This window comes from Pygocentrus nattereri, chromosome 18 (assembly GCF_015220715.1).
Source record: "Pygocentrus nattereri isolate fPygNat1 chromosome 18, fPygNat1.pri, whole genome shotgun sequence".
In the NCBI taxonomy this organism is placed as follows: Eukaryota; Metazoa; Chordata; class Actinopteri; order Characiformes; family Serrasalmidae; genus Pygocentrus; species Pygocentrus nattereri.
This window is the reverse complement of record NC_051228.1, coordinates 28,147,055-28,164,341: the sequence shown is the minus strand read 5'-3', so window position 1 is coordinate 28,164,341 and position 17,287 is coordinate 28,147,055. Positions and strand designations below refer to the sequence as shown.

Sequence of the window (17,287 nt, the reverse complement as noted above, 5' to 3'; positions counted from 1 at the left end):
CAGTATGTTCTCACAAACAAATGGTTGGACCCAGCTTACAAAAAAATGAGTTACAAATTTAAAGGGGAGTTGCACCAATCTTTCAGAATTCCAGCATAATGGAATGGTGTAAGTCTTTGAGTGCTTTGCTGTGAAAGCTTGCAGAATTCTTCATATGTTGATAAGAGAACATCTGTGCCAAGCCCTTTTAGCTTTTAATCCCTTTTTCTTGATATCAGGAATTAATTTGAAAATGTGAAAATTTAATTCTTACTAGTAAATTTAATTTTTGCATGTGAAATATAATTTTTTTTTTTACAAGTAAGAATTCAGTTTTTACTAGTAAAATTTGAACTCTTACTAGGGATGATTCATGAGTTTCTCCATTCATTTTAATGAGGGAAACATTTACTAGGCAGAAGTAAATTTCTACATGTAGTTTACACATGTAGAAATTCTTGATCAAGATTCAAATTTTTTGCTAGTATTAATATAATTCCTGATATCAAGAATTGAATTTCTGCTAGTAGAAATTAATCCTGACTAGCAAAAATTAAATTAGTACATTAATTTACTAGTAAAAATGGAAGTATAATTTATATAAGAATTCAATTTCTACTAGTAGAATTATTTTCTGAAAGTAAAATTAATTCATAGTTTATTTTTTTACTAGTAAAAATTACATTTCTGATATCAAATTAAATTCTTGATATCCAAAATTTTAATTTTTAGTTGTAAAAATGTAATTCCTGAGATCAAGAAAGAAGGGATTAAAAGCTAAAACGGCTTGCTGTACATCTGAAGTGTTAGCGCCTCCCCAAAGAGAACTGGCTTTTTTTCTTTTCATGTTTACCACCAGTTTTATCCTTTACATATAAAAGCTCAGACATGTGGGTTCCCCAGTCATCCTGGATAGTAAAAAATGGCAGTATTCTTCTGGTAGATACTAAAGCTCCTGGTTCCTGTTGCCACCACTAAAGAAATCAGTTGGTAATTTTCTCTAGAGAAAATTTTATACAATACACAGTGAGCCTTTTCACATCAGCCCAGTCTAACACTGGGTGGAATCAGTGTGTTTTTTTTGTTTATACACACACACACACACACACACACACACACACACACACACACACACACACACACACACACACACCACAAAAAAAAAAAGGGAACACTCAAATAACATCCTAGATCTGAATGAATGAAATATTCTCATTGAATACTTTGTTCTGTACAAAGTTGAATGTGCTGACAAAATCACAAAAATCATCAATGGAAATCTAATATATTAACCAATGGAGGCCTGGATTCAGAGTCACACACAAAATTAAAGTGGAAAAACACACGACAGGCTGATCCAACTTTGATGTGATGTCCTTAAAACAAGTCAAAATGAGGCTCAGAATTGTGTGTGGCCTCCACTTGCCTGTATGACCTCCCTACAATGCCTTGTCATGCTCCTGATGAGGTGGTGGATGCTCTCCTGAGGGATCTCCTCCCAGACCTGGACTAAAGCATCCGCTAACTCCTGGACAGTCTGTGGTGCAACGTGGCGTTGGTGGATGGAGCGAGACATGATGTCCCAGATGTGCTCAATCGGATTCAGGTCTGGAGAACAGGCGGGCCAGTCTATAGCTTCAATGCCTTCATCTTGCAGGAACTGCTGACACACTCCAGCCACATGGGGTCTAGCATTGTCCTGCATTAGGAGGCGCCCAGGGCCAACCGCACCAGCATATAGTCTCACAAGGGGTCTGAGGATCTCATCTCGGTGCCTAATGGCAGTCAGGCTACCTCTGGCGAGCACATGGAGGGCTGTACGGCCCTCCAAAGAAATGCCACCCCACACCATTACTGACCCACTGCCAAACTGGTCATGCTGAAGGATGTTGCAGGCAGCAGATCGCTCTCCACGGCGTCTCCAGACTCTGTCAGGTCCGTCACATGTGCTCAGTGTGAACATGCTTTCATCTGTGAAGAGCACAGGGCGCCAGTGGTGAATTTGCCAATCCTGGTGTTCTCTGGCAAATGCCAAGCGTCCTGCACGGTGTTGGGCTGTGAGCACAACCCCCATCTGTGGACATCGGGCCCTCATACCATCCTCATGGAGTCGGTTTCTAACCATTTGTGCAGACGTGCACATTTGTGGCCTGCTGGAGGTCATTTTGCAGGGCTCTGTCAGTGCTCCTCCTGTTCCTCCTTGCACAAAGGCGGAGGTAGCGGTCCTGCTGCTGGGTTGTTGCCCTCCTACGGCCTCCTCCACGTCTCCTGGTGTACTGGCCTGTCTCCTAGTTGCGCCTCCAGCCTCTGGACACTACGCTGATAGACACAGCAAACCTTCTTGCCACAGCTCGCATTGATGTGCCATCCTGGATGAGCTGCACTACCTGAGCCACTTGTGTGGGTTGTAGAGTCCGTCTCATGCTACCACGAGTGTGAAAACACCACCAACATTCAAAAGTGACCAAAACATCAGCCAGAAAGCATCGGTACTGAGAAGTGGTCTGTGGTCCCCACCTGCAGAACCACTCCTTTATTGAGTGTGTGTTGCTAATCGCCAATAATTTCCACCTGTTGTCTGTTCCATTTGCACAACAGCAGTGAAATTGATTGTCAATCCGTGTTGCTTCCTAAGTGGACAGTTTGATTTCACAGAAGTTTGATTTACTTGGAGTTATATTGTGTTGTTTAAGTGTTCCCTTTATTTTTTTGAGCAGTGTGTGTGTGTGTGTGTATATATATATATATATATATATATATATATATATATATATATATATTATTTTATTTTTTTTATATATACAAAAATGGTACCTGGTTGAAGAATTAAATATGATTAGTACTTTTCATATCACTTTTCACTATACAAAATATTTGAACAGTTGTGTTTTTATCGGCGTGATCACTGCGCAGACATCGTTTGAGGTTTTCCTTTTTCCTAGTGTTTCTATTTATAAGGAAAACATTCCACAGTTAACATTAATGCAGACTTTTCTCTAATAAAAAAAAGATCAGTAATGGGAAACCATGTGGACATTGAGAGTGGATTGGCAAGACATGTACTGTAAATACAGTTATACTATAAATACATTGTTTATCTGCAAAGTAGTTGTGACGTTCATGGACCTTATTTCAGGCTGACCTTTTAAATAAGTCTGTTGATCTAAGCCTTTCGGAGTTCATGATCTGAATCCTTGTGTGCTTTTCTCTGGGACTGGTGGGCGTGATCGCCGTCTCCGAGCGCGGTTTTACCGCCCATAACGGCTTTTGCTTTATTGGCTGCTGCGCTGCAGCTGCTCCTGTATATCTGGCGGGTTTCCTCATATCCTGAGGCAGAAGGGTTTCGCAAGCGGAGCAGCAACACTGCGCTTCCTTCACCGAGACTCTTCGTTCCTGCTGCTTTACAGGCGGCAGAGTGGCAGCTACAGATAACGACTTGACACCATGAGCGTGTGGCGGAGTTTTAACGACCACGCTGATAAAGATCGCGGGGGCTCCGCTCAGGTTTCCATTTCAAATCTGTCGGTTTCTTGGTTTGTCACAGACTAGCAGCAGCAGCAGCAGCAGCTGGCCGCAGCGCACTGAGCCTTCATGGGTGAGTAACTCTTCATCCAGCCAACGAGTTCAGGCAGCTTGTAATGTCTTTATTAAGGTATGGTCACATTCTGCCTTTAATTCTGTTTTCTTCATTAAAGGTTCATTAACCGGCCTAATAATGCAGACTACAAATCTGTTTATGGTTATTATTCTTCAAGCTCTCTGTAAAGGTGAGTGGGGTTTTTTCTTATCTAACCCATAATGTGACTAAGCTACAGTTGCATATGACCCAAGGCTCAAGTTCACAGGAAATCCCAGAATTCAGAAGAGAGGGAGTAAAACAATTCTTGAAGGCTGGTGAAGGGAAATGAGTCAACATAAGTCCAGAAAAGGAAGTAGAGCCATGTAAACCCTATTATACAATGCATTAAGGGTGAGATCATGTGTGGTACTGAGACTCCCATCATCTCCATAAAAACCACTGCTTAATGTGCTTCCAAAAAGCAGTTTAATGGTAATAGATTTGTGAGCTAAAAGGCTTCTGCCGCTGCACTAATTGGTTAAATTAGTCAGACTTGCCGTAATGTATGCACTTGATCCTTTGTTGTTGTTGTTTTTTAATTCACAGCATCTGGCGTATCAGGACTGGAAAAGTGTGACGTTTTTCCAAGCAACCAACTGATCAAATATGGGTTGGACCTTCGGGTCTCATTCCGAGCTCCACCTAAGAGTGACTGCCGTAAAATTACCAGTTTTAATACCAACAGATTGTACTGGACGCTGAACAATCAGACGATCGCAAAGAGCTTTTATCATTCCAACTCCACCTTTGCCTCTGTCTTCATTCAGGATTTCACTTTGGCAGTCGGGATAGTTGAATGCCATTTGGATGATATTGTGTTAGGTGGTACGGTCATACGGACGTACTGTGAGTATAGAAATATTGTTTATTTATTATTCACATCTGTGCAAATCTGTGCTAATTGCATTCATTTCATTAATCAGTGGATCCTGAGAATGTGTCCTGTATCGCTGAAACACTGCATAATTGTTTTTTATGCATCCGTTTGACCTGCAAATGGGATCATAACCAAAACGGTGTGAACACAAACTACATGGTCCATGTGAAACAGTAAGGGTTTATTTATTTATTTATTTATTTATTTATTTATTGTACAGCCATCACTTCAGTGAAGAAGCAATATTTTAGTGTAGGATTTTTTTTAAATGTTCTTTCTATTAATCTTCTTATGTGCTATTATGTTTTACAGGAAGGGTAATGAGTCACTCTGCCAATCCAGAGAAATAAAATGGTGCACATTCTCGGAGGAAGAGGGTCCAAAAGTTGGTGGAGAGATAAATGTAACTGTGACGGCTCAAACTTCAGCTGGAGAAGCTCACTCGGAGAAAGTTACCTATGATAGTATTTGGGATATAGGTAAGTGGTTGGAAACTATGGGTCAAGGGTGGCTGGCTTTGCTCCTGCAGATCTGCTCTGCATCTTTTGTAAGGAGCAGTGTTTTCTTTGTCATTCATTCTACAGTAAACAAAACTTTTCTGAACAGTTAAGATCCTTAATATGACTCATCTGCCTTCTGTGGCTCGAGCTACACTGCTGTGCAGAAGTCTGAAACCGCTGTTTCATTTCAAATCAACATGGAAAAACTTAATTTTCCAGTTTTGGGAAAGAAGCAGGAACTGTTCAACAGAAAATTACACAGACGCCTCAACGGCTACATGTAATGTCAAGTTGCTAAGTATTTAGTGTGTCCGCTCTGTGAATTTATTATTTATTAGAGCTGTCAGTCATTTCATCAGACTTTCTTTCAGATTTTCAAAAAAATCTGCAGGGATATTTTTCCAAGTTCTGTTTTAGAATTTGGTTGCATTTTATGCTTCTCATAATCCAAATAATCCCAAACACATTCTGTGAAGTTGATGTCTACAAATACAGTGTACAGTGTAATGAAATGTGTTCAGTCAAGTCTCAGGTATGTGCCAAAATATGCCGTATCAAAGTTGCACAGGTCATTTTACAATGCAGTAAAAAATGTTCCTACAGTACACTCTGGTATTGATATAGAGAGGCAACAAAATTCAGTGTTTCCATCAGTTACCTCTGTGTTTACATTGCAAGTAAACCCAAAAGTGTACAGTAGTCTATTTACACTGTACTTGGAGGGTAGATAGGAAGGATGATGAATGCAAACATTTGAACACCTATTGCTAACACCTAGTGCTAATTTACACACTATTTTCTAAGTGAAAGTTCACGTCTTTCATAAGGAGCAAACTTAAACATGCTGTTTTTCTACTAATTTTAGTGCACAGTTTAACATAATCAGAAAATAAAAAATATGGTGTTCTTTTTATCTTTTGTCTAATTATTTTTGCTTATTTATGTTTGTCATGCTAATAGAACAGTGTGTGTATGTATGTTTGTATGTGTGTGTGTATGTGTGTGTATATATATATATATATATATATATATATATATATATATATATATACATATATATACATATATATACACACACACACACATTATGTATTATATATATATATATATTTATATATATATATATATATATATATATATGTGTGTGTGTGTGTGTGTGTGTGTGTGTGTGTGTGTGTGTGTGTGTGTGTGTGTGTGTGTATATGTATACATGCGTGCACACACTATTTTTGAGAATACGCTTAGAAAATTGTGCTGTATACCTATTTTAGTAAAACTAGATAAACCAAGAGATGTGCAAGTGAAACCGGAGCTGTCTGCTCTCAGTGTGACGTGGCGGAGTAACAACTGGGCTCTGGCTTACACTGTCTGTGAAGTGCGCTTCCTTGAAAAAGGCTCTGAGGTGAGTAATGAAATCACAGAATGATGTCCTTAATTGTTAAAATCTGCTTTCAATTTGCCCTTTATAAACAGTCCTGTGGAATTTCTGTATCTGTTGCACAATGACGTTTCACATTTTCTTGGACCGTAACTAATATTCATGCTTATAGCAAGTTAAAACAGGAATCTAATCTAATGTGTTACAGTAAACACATCGAAAACGACTCTCATTTGAACGAACACATGTTTGGTCTTTGTATTTCTTTCTTTACAGTATGGTTCGCATCTAGCTTAATGTTGCTTAAGACAGGGGTGTCAAACTCCACCAGTAAAAGGGCCATGTGAAAAAATCTCACCAAATCTGTGGGCAGAGAAAAAATGTTTGTATTTCATTTTTAATTAACGTTGTGTTAGAACCCCAACTGGCCATTTTTTATTCAAAATATGCAGTAGACCTTGTAATATTACATGGTCACTTGAAATATTCAAAATGTAAATGTCCCTAGGTGTTTGGTCGTCTAAACTTGCCTATTTGCTTGAATTAAGCGCCTGAAAACCTTTCTTTGCTCATAGTTCATGAAGACTTGGACAGCTAATAATGATAGACATGGGCCTTGTGTTCTACACATGGGGCTTAAGAGGTGGGAAACTATTGTAAATGTTTAATATATAGAGAATAGCTAAAAACAAAAAACAAGCCACATGGTACAGCTTGTATACTTGCATAAAAAAACTGAAATCCAAACAGCTGCATTAACTTATTTTTACCTCTAAATCCATTGTCACTGCATTGTGTTTGGCTGCTTGCAAGGAGTTAGTACAACACAGACATTATGGAAGCTTTGATTTTGATTTTCACACTATGGTGTTTCATCACATTGTGGTGAATTTGTCATTCTTCACTCTGTTTACTAGTTACGTCTTCCTTGTGCAATCTATTAAAAAAAAAGTACTTTTTTTTCTTTTTTTTTTTTTTTTTTTAAAAACCCAGCCATAGAACTTTTCAGTAACGTGTCAGCTCCTAAAAATAGCAATACTATATATGAATATGGTTGTAATTTCTACGCTGTCCACTAACTCATTTTATTGCATCTATATTATGCAATATAATATAATACCTTGCTTGACTTACAAATATTTGAGCTGGACTGTAGATTTACCTTCCATTCTTTCCATACAAAACATCCAGTGAGATAAACACAACGGAGGATTGTGACTTGTCGCTCCATGTGTAACACATTCCAACAAGAAGGTTGAACGGCTTCAACATGTTTTAGGTTGAAGTCATGATCCGTCTGGCTTTTCTCAGGAACTATACGAAACAGTCCCTGTGGAGCTCTTGCTGAATTCTGTCTGTTAACTGGAATGCCTGGAGGCAATTATAGGCTTCATTTACTTAATTTCCAGTTAAAACAAGCATTAAATACAAGTGAATTTATGTTTCAGTGTCAGGGAAAAATTTAGAAAATGTCTGTTTAGTTTATATATATATATATATATATATATATATATATATATATATATATATATATATATATATATATATATATATAAATAACTTGAGGCTTCTATATAATTTATCAACTAAATCCTAATTTTTTTGTATTTAGTGTCCACAAGACACTTGCTTTCAGAAATCCTTAAGAATATTTTTCCCTGACTCCAAAATTCAGTCTAAGTTGCATTACTTTTTGCAGTGAGGGCATCTTACTTATGTTGAGTTGTCTTCTCACATTAGAAGGATTGTCTCTTCTCTCTTGAAGATGAGAGCTTTAAGTACTGGTTATCTGATGGGGACAGTTTTGGTAGTCTGTCAGATTTATGTTGTTAGATGTCCTATTTTCTCTATACTTTAAATGTTTTTTTGAATTTTGGTTTTGGAAACTTTTTCATGTTCCCCTTCCTAATGCAAGTGAATTATGTAATATGTAATGTCCTCAAAAGTATCTCCTGAAAAATGAATATGTTGTACTTAATGGCCATTTTGATTGGACATTGAATATTGAGTAATGCTCTATGATTTCAGTACAGTACTGTAAGATTGCCTGTTTTACAGAAGTGAATATAGTTCAAATCACACTCAAAAACTAACCCTCCATTACACGGCGGCGCCACAGACTAACAAACCTGTTTTTCTTGCTGTTTAACGTGTTGGATATTAAATGGTGAAAGGGTTAGCTATGAAGGGAGGAGTGTGAATAGTGGTAGTTTGTACATGGTCACAACATCTCCTTGTGGGCTTTTTAAAATCTGACGTGGTGCAGCTTGTGATGAACACAGGTTTCTGCTTTTGGACAATTTCATTCAGAAAAACAATTTTTTAGCATTTTTTTCATGCATTTTTCAAATGTGTGAAACCACATAAACATGTATTGCTTAAATATATAAATAAGTATTACCTGGAAGCAATGATGTGCAGCAGTGAACACATGGCCTACAGTGGACAATGAAGTGACGCTTATCTGTCCACTTTAGAGAACACTGCTGTTATCTCTTAGCCTTTCAGTGTAGAGTTTAAAATATAGAATGGAGTTATTGTATTCTGTAGGAAACTTCACTTATTTCAAATATTTATGTAATAATGAAACCTCCGGGTCTGACTCCACATGGAGTTAGAGTTCCCTCTGAGGCCAATTCATCTTTTTTATTACTTAAAGCCACATTTACCATCAGTTTTTGCCGGATATTCATTGTTGGTGGTTGGTCTCTGTTTTTGGTCGTCACGATGCCTCCTAAAGCTAGCAAAGCCCCGGGGCCCTCGCAGAGCCTTCTGAGGCCTGTAATCCAGTCTGCGTCCACGCCGCCTCGTGAGGCAGCAGCCTCACCTGAAGCCAGCGCTGCTCTGCTTGTTCAGGATATTAGGAGGAATATCGGGCGGTACTGGAGGAGTTCAGATCCAGCGTAATGTTGGAGCTTCAGGCGTTGAAAGCTGAATTATCTCGTGATAATGCAGCACCGAGATCTGAGTTTTCTGACCTAAAGAAGACTTTCTAAAGCAGTCTCTTTCATCATGCTCGGACGACGTTGTGGGTTTACCAGCCAAGGTGAACTGCCTGACGGCGGAGGTTGCCAGTTTGGACGCGAAATTCAGGTCTCGCAGGAAAAACATCCGGATAATCGGTGTTCCCGAGTCTGTCTGCAACCAGTTCATCTGTCGCTCAACTGCTCAAAGACGCGTTTGAACTTGAACAACTTCCCTTGATAGACAGAGCCCACCGTTCACCTCCGCGCGCTATTCACCTCCGTGCACTACTTCAAAGATTGTGCCCACATTTCGCAGAGAGCCAGAGAACTGCACCAAATCACCGCATCCAACATGAAGTCCTCTGTGTGTCCAGATTATACTCAGAGAATCGCCAGGGCTCGGGCAGCATTTGGAGCGGTACCGAGGCAGCTGCGAGGTCTGGGTGATGTAAAACACACCCGTCTCTGTCCGGCACGCCCCCGCGTGTCCTATGGGGACAAGCATCGGATCTTCACTTCTGTTGACGAGGCGAAGAAGTTTGTTGTCTCTATTTCTAAGTAATTCGATTACTGGCTTCCCACGTGAGTTCAGTTATTTTTATGTTTCTGGCCTCGCGGGAGTAACATTTTTTTTTCTTTTTGAATATTTGACTAACCGAGACTTGCAGCCATCATGGTTTATTTGGTATTACGTCATTAGACTATCCGAGATGTCCTGTTCTCTGGGTTGTTGTTATTTGCATCTTTGTAATTCTAAGATATGTGTGCCTTTCGATTCGTGTGCGTGTGTATTCATGGATACTTGAGATGGTTGAGGATTCCTATATTTCAGCGTAGACCTTGACCTTTGAGTTAAATCTGGGATAGGGGAGATTTAAAAAAGAAAGAAAGAAAGAAAGAAAGAAAAGTTTGTTGATGGATCTCACACGCGCTTCATTTGTTTGTATGTGTTGGCTCCTGGGGTGCTCCTCGGTTGACCATGTGGTGCTTCTGGGAGCGTTTTCTGTGTATTTGGGCTGTTGTAAGTTCTTGGGTGGGTATTCTCTGTGAGAGAGTGGCTCAGTATATCTGTGTGCTTGTGTTGAGATTCGTGAGTGTTTGTGTGTTGTTATTATTGTTTGCCCTTTCCATTGAGCCTTTGTCCATTGCAATTAAATCCCTTAAAACTTTTCAGGGTATGTTCCGTTCTGGTTTTGAATTGAAGTTGTCATTATATGCAGACGATTTGCTGTTATATGTAACCGATCCTATTTGTAGTCTTCCTTCAATTTTGTCACTTTTGAAGAAATTTGGCTCATTTTCGGGGTACAGGCCCATCTTTCAGAAGAGTGAGTGCTATCCAGTGAACTCATTGGCACTGTCACTAAATCAATCAGCATTGCCCTTTAAATTCGTTCCATCTGGCTTCAGATATCTGGGGATTTTAATAACTCGTACATTGCCATCTCTTTTCCACTCTAACTTCTCTCCTTTGCTTAACAAACTTAAATCAGATTTGGAGAGATGGAGGTCTCTTCCCCTTTCACTTGTTGGTAGGATAAATGTAATAAAGATGAATGTTTTGCCTAGATTTCTTTTTGTTTCAAACAATTCCCTTGTATTTACCCAAAAAGTTTTTGAAATCGCTTGACCAACTCATTTCCACATTTATATGGGATGGGAAAGTACCCAGAGTGAAGAAGATTCTTTTACAAAGGTTCAGATTTGATGGTGGGCTTGCTCTTCCAAATTTTTTGTACTATTATTGGTCAGCTCATATTCACAAGATGCTTTACTGGCTTCACTCTCCTGAACTGCTGTGGTGTAGATTGGAGAATCTCTCTTGTTCTCCTTCCTCGGGTCTTGCTTTATTAACTGCCCTGATTCCAGTTAAATGTAAAACATTTACAAATAACCCACTAATTCTTTCTTCTATTCGTATCTGGTCTCAGTTTAGGTCCCATTTTAAATTTACATTAGGCTCCACAAAGATGCCCATTCTAAATAATCATTTTTCCTCCCAGTTTAAATGACACAGCTTTTAAATTATGGCATGATAGAGGGATTAAGGCCTTTGTTGATCTTTTCAACTTCTTTCTGTAGTTTCACCCAATTGTCTGCAACCTTTTAATTTACCTTCCTTGCATCTGTTTCATTAAATTCAAATTAGGCACTGTTTGTCTTCACTGTTTTCAAACTCTACCCATATGCCACTGGGTCTGACATGGGAAGATCTGTTGGATTTGGATCCCTTTCAAAGGTCACTTATATCGAAGATATATTCATACCTCATGGATATAAATGTACATTGCCTTACTAAAATCAAACAAACATGGGAGGCTGAACTGGGCTTCCATCTATATATATATATATATATATATATATATATATATATATATATATATATATATATTGTGTGTGTGTGTGTGTGTGTGTGTGTGTGTGTGTGTATATATATTTATATATGTGTAATAATAATGGCTTAAGGTTTGTTCCAGGTATTTATGTGTATTTATCACAGGTTTGGACAGTGAAATTCTGATTAAATGAAAACTGTTGATACTTTTGATATATTTTAGCACAATTTTAATAGTTAATTATGGTGTTTAATGGTTGCTTGGTTTCACTAAATGTTTTTAATTTTTCATGTTTGTAAAATAACATGATTACACTGAAAATAGTGTTTCCCTTTTTTAAAAAAGTATTTTTAAGCATGTTTACTATTTGTAGATCAAAAATGGTAATTCCCAGTATATGTACATAATACTCCTGTTTTGACATTTTGTATTATTTCCTTCCATTGCTGCACATTGTTTCTTTCAGGCAACAGTTAAAGGAACGCCCCCTAAAAGCACCCTCCAACACAATTTTTTCACTTTAATAATGATCATTTGTTGAATATTTCTCCAATAATGGATGCAGAAAGCATAGGATCCTACAGCAAATTGCTCTAAGCTGCACCTATCAAATTATTTTTAGTTCTTTTTATATAGCTTTAGATTTTGCTGTGTAGCTGCTCTGTTTTGTTTGCGTCAAATTGTATAGTGAGTACTGTAGTAATGAAGGTTGTTTTTAAAAAAATTCTGATCCTGTTACAACACACTTTTTTGATAAAACAATAGAAAAGTGGTATTCAGATTCACTCATCTAAAGACAGTGAATGTGTTTACAGAATTAATTGTCTGATTACTGAAATCTGATTTTGTCAGTAATTTGTTCACCACGTTTACATACACTTGGGTAATCAGATGGGAAAACTTTGGGTCTATATGAGTCAATAATTATATTACTGCTTTGCAACTCCGCGATAAACAAACAGTATAATACACGGCATTAATATAACAAAGCTCACCGTCATGCTTTTTAAAATGTCAAATAACTTCAGTGGCAAATATGAACGTACATCATCTTGAACATGAAGAATATTCAAATTCTTCAATTAGTCAAGCATGTACTTTTAGCATCGCTCCATCTGTCTAACTGGTGCCTTTTAAGCTCTGCTTGCTGTTTGCAGGACTCAGTTCTCGCACATGTGCAGACTGAGACAAACACAAGAAATCTGTGTAAGAGTGTACAAGCACTGAAAAACCTGATTACCAAGCTAAAATCCAGCTCTCTTTATCAGATTTCTAGGCCTTAATCCAGTCTAAGAAATCAGAATATGATGTTCAAATGACCACTTGAAAAATCAAACATCCTGTTAAAATCTGATAATGTTTGGAAAGTTGGTCAGCACGGTGGTGCGGTGGGTAGCACTGTCGCCTCATAGTAAGTGGGGCCGGGGTTCGATTCCCCAGCCGGGTGACCGGGGTCCTCTCTGTGTAGAGTTTGCATGTTCTCCCCGTGTCTGTGTGGGTTTCCTCCGGGTTCTCCGGTTTCCTCCCACAGTCCAAAGACATGCACTTAGGCCAATAGGACATGTTACATTTCCCTTAGGTGTGTGATTGTGTCTGTCTGTCTGTCCGGAGATGGACTGGCGACCTGTCCAGGGTGTATCCTGCCTGTGTATCCGCCCGCTGACTGCTGGGATAAGCTCCAGCGCCCACTGCACACTCGGCCTCATATAGTCTTACCTAAACTGTCTGTGTCTCTCAGCCTGTGGTGAGAACCGTGGAGAAAACCTCAAGTAGTACTTTTGACCTGACTGAGGTGAAACCATGTACAAGCTACTCTGTCTCAGTGCGCTGTAGGATTGATGTCTGGAGCGAGTGGAGTCAGGCTGTAACACACTTCACCTCTATCAATGGTAAGAAACTTATTTTTAAACGTGGTTTTATCAGATAAGAGAGAACTTTTCTTACCAAATGTAATTTTTCTTACATTAACAGTCAGTAATGTACAGCTCCATCTTTGGAGATCTGAAGGTGTGGTGTATGCCAAGGGGAAGAGGGCAATGCACCTTATGTGGAAGGTAAGATGACTTTTAAAAAAAGCTTCTAGTGGTCATGATTTGAAACGTTGTTCTCATCAGCTGTTTTTCTTTCTTTCAGGGAATCAATCCATTATGTAAGGTGTTTGATGAGTATCGTCTCTTTAACCGGACGCATAATTTAGTTACGTCAAAAAGTTTTAAGCCATCTGAGAATCATACAGTTGTTATTTTAGACGAAAATGCACACAGCGTCACTGTGGCTGCATACCGTAATAACCAAAGCCTCAGTGAAGCGTCCATGGAAATTCCTTCCGCAGCAGAAGGTGAGAAGTTTGATGGTTTTCAATGCATACAATATTAAAAATAAAGGTTCCAAAATGATTCTTGTCTTTGTTGTATGGTTCCAGGAACAAAAGTATAGAACATTGTGTTTTTTTAGCTTTTGAAAGGTGTTTTTATTTTGAAAATATATTCATTTGCTTAATATGTGACCCTGTAATTCATTAGTCTTTTTGTTTTAATTGGTCAGAGTTCAATTTACCTCCAGTTGATAATGTCAACATGTTTGCTCGGGATGGTCAAATCCACATTACGTGGGACAAGCTCTACCTCACTGTCACTGGCTACATAGTCATCTGGAACAGTACTGAAGAAGACCACCAGTGGCAACAAACTCAAGAAAGACATTTCTCTCTAGAAGGTATCTGGACTTTGAAAAAACCGCCAGTTTTTTAAATGACATTGTTGTATTTTCATTAAACTAAACATTACTTGTGACTACAGGAGAGAACTTCACACTGTACACCGTATCTCTGATGCCGCTCTATGAAAATGGCCCTGGAAGTGAAATCAGACTTCATGCTTACGCTCGAGAAGGAGGTGAGTTTTAGCAGGGACATTTATCAGTTTATGGGAGGACCTGCCCACTTCTTCACCCCATTACGCCAAGAACATGACCACACCACTTACTTGTATCAGAGAATTTGTAGAGATGAGAATTACCACTCCCAACACTAGAGGGCGCTCCAGAGTGCATCCAAAATGAATGGGTTGATATGGAGCATTTGCGCAAAATCATAGTTTATAAATGCTTAAACAGTTATAATGTAAAAGAATACATTCATTTCCTGAACACAGAACAGTTTAAAACATTTTAACATTGCTGTTATATTTTTAAGAGCTTTTAAACTTGAGCTATAGGAGTTTAAAATGGTGCCTCATTTATGCTCGTGACATCAGTGAGTGAACAATGAGCTGCTCCACTTGCCTATCAGTCATCACTATCTAGCAGTAATGCCCACCTTCTGCTGCCCAAATCCCATTTGCTGTAGAAAAAGGGAAACATATAAGTGAGTTTTTCTTTTTTGTGAAATACATCCTGCTACTTTCTAAATTTTAAGGAAAGCTCTGGGTAAGTGATTAGATTACTTTTTGTTTTAAGCCGTTGAGCTCCATTCACGTTCATTGAGGACTCACTCACTGGCGCCCTCTGCTGATTAGCAGTCCTGCTTTTAATTTAACGGGGGGAATAGGAAGTGGCTTATATCTGGTGCTGCTGTCATTCTTGCTCATGTTCAGACTAGGAAATCTGATAGAAACCAGAGTACGAGTATACATACACGGAGAAATCTGATTACTGAGCTAAAATCCAGCTCTCTCTAACAAATTTCTTAATCTGATTTCTAGATCATAGTGTGGTGTTTACATAACCATTCGAATAATCAGATAACTACAGAAATCAATTAGGTTCATTTAATAGAGACTAGCATCCATTTACTTCAGTTTTTTTAAAGATAGTTGATTTTTTAAAATTGTGATTGTAAATAATCTGATTAAATTCATTTTAGTTTTTATCCAATTTTAGTGAAACATCTGAATATTTATATCCTCTGATTTCCTGCAGTGCCAGCTGTTGTGTCTAATGTCGAAGCAGAGAGGATCTGTGACAGGAAGGCTGAGATCCACTGGCGGCCAATTTTGTCCACTCAGTGCTGTGCATTTGTTGTGAGCTACACAGTGTTTTATAAAGCACAAAATGACATGGCATTCAGGAGTAAGTCCACTGTGTCTGCCACACCACTGCATGCATATATATATATATATAATACACACACACATAAAAAAAGAAGTTTTGTTTTGGTTTTGTTTTCTTTTTTTTGCACAGTGATCATTTTTCTTTTGTGCACAGATGTGACTGTGGACCAAAAGGAAAACGGTGTCATTTTGGATGATCTGCAGCCCAAAACAAACTACATTGTCTATGTCCAGGCCAGTTCAATGGCTGCTTCTTCGAATAGCAGTTTTTACACATTCTCAACAAAGCCATATGGTAAATATTATTGTTTTACTTTTTTGTTTTTTAAACTGTGGTTAGGTGGGCTGGGGTTAATTACACTGCAGAACACAAAACATGTTTTTTCACAGATATAGTTTTGGGGTTGTTTGCTCAAATTTAATGTTACTCAGAAATCTGAACACTTTTCCATATCTTTCCATATTTCTGAAGAAATGTGATCTCATGGAGGTGTTTGCTCAGTCATAGGTTGGGCTCAGTGGGAGGGTGAAATGAAACATGATACTGTTTGTTAATATTTTTCCCTGTCTAATCCAAAGATGTTTAAGAGGAAGGCAACATTCACTGTATTACATAAATAGAAACAGGACAAAAATAAATTGTCTTTTCAAATATGTAAAATAATATTCATGCTTAATATGACCAGACATATGAGCTGACAAGGTTATAAAGGTCTGTTTTTACTTCAGCTTGACTTCAAGGATGAGATGTTGCTTCTCTATCTTGAATATTCAGCTTGTAACACTGCCTTTGTGTGTTACAGGGGAAGTCTTCCTTATTATGCTGATCGTGTGCGGTGTTGGACTGATGTTGCTGCCTGTGTGTACTGTGCTTGTCGTGTTGATGTGAGTTGATGCTTCCTTTTCTTTATTGGTTCACTGATAATTTTCCATATTTGTTAAACAGAAAACTGTCATGATCTAATGATTTATTATTGTTTATATCTACAGACGAAAAGAATACCTGAATGAAAAGGTTCCTAATCCCAGATTTAGTTCTCTGACTATATGGTCTTCACAGAAATGTAGAAATGTACGTCTTCTTTTCTTTTCATTGTATGTGCCACTTATTTATTTAGAGGCCTTTTGGAGCACAGTGATGCACAAGATAAATGGAAAGTAAAATGAATGTTGCTTATTACCCAAATACAGTCATATTAGGAGTACACACACAGACTTACTAGTGTGTTAGGTACACCTACCTTGTAAATACATTTTCTAAGGTACACATACCATATGAATGCATTTTGTGGGTTTACATTTATGGGCTGTTGTCACCCCCAAATGGTCAGGTGCTCTTTTCCGTGTCCATCAGTGGAAAGGGCCCACTGTAGGACCATGTTTGAATATACATTTATATTGTGTGCAGCTGAGGTTTTTGTACACCACAGCAGTCAGTCAATAAAAAATATCCAACCAGCATAGATCCTGTGGACAGAAACCTCTCAAGTGTCTGGTCTGTGGGAGTCCTCTGGTGGTCACTTTCCATGTGGGTGTGGGCTATACATGGACCACACTCTGTAATTGCAAACCAACAGAATGCA

At 38.4% G+C, this 17,287-nt stretch overlaps 1 protein-coding gene across 1 annotated transcript in view; it reads left to right on the top strand.

Annotated features, from left to right (window-relative positions):
* Window positions 1-3,322: 3,322 nt before the first annotated feature.
* The window catches only part of LOC108427276 (interleukin-31 receptor subunit alpha-like), a 15,281-nt gene continuing 1,316 nt past the window's right edge, over window positions 3,323-17,287 (top strand). Inside the window, exons 1-15 of the mRNA XM_017697293.2 lie at window positions 3,323-3,574; window positions 3,675-3,746; window positions 4,145-4,444; window positions 4,522-4,648; window positions 4,788-4,954; window positions 6,247-6,377; window positions 13,394-13,544; window positions 13,627-13,709; window positions 13,789-13,993; window positions 14,200-14,370; window positions 14,454-14,549; window positions 15,574-15,723; window positions 15,859-15,999; window positions 16,508-16,589; window positions 16,695-16,776. Of these exons, the coding sequence (XP_017552782.1) occupies window positions 3,571-3,574; window positions 3,675-3,746; window positions 4,145-4,444; window positions 4,522-4,648; window positions 4,788-4,954; window positions 6,247-6,377; window positions 13,394-13,544; window positions 13,627-13,709; window positions 13,789-13,993; window positions 14,200-14,370; window positions 14,454-14,549; window positions 15,574-15,723; window positions 15,859-15,999; window positions 16,508-16,589; window positions 16,695-16,776 (1,962 nt within the window). The 5' untranslated portion in view covers window positions 3,323-3,570. The remainder of the gene's footprint in view (window positions 3,575-3,674; window positions 3,747-4,144; window positions 4,445-4,521; window positions 4,649-4,787; window positions 4,955-6,246; window positions 6,378-13,393; window positions 13,545-13,626; window positions 13,710-13,788; window positions 13,994-14,199; window positions 14,371-14,453; window positions 14,550-15,573; window positions 15,724-15,858; window positions 16,000-16,507; window positions 16,590-16,694; window positions 16,777-17,287) is intronic.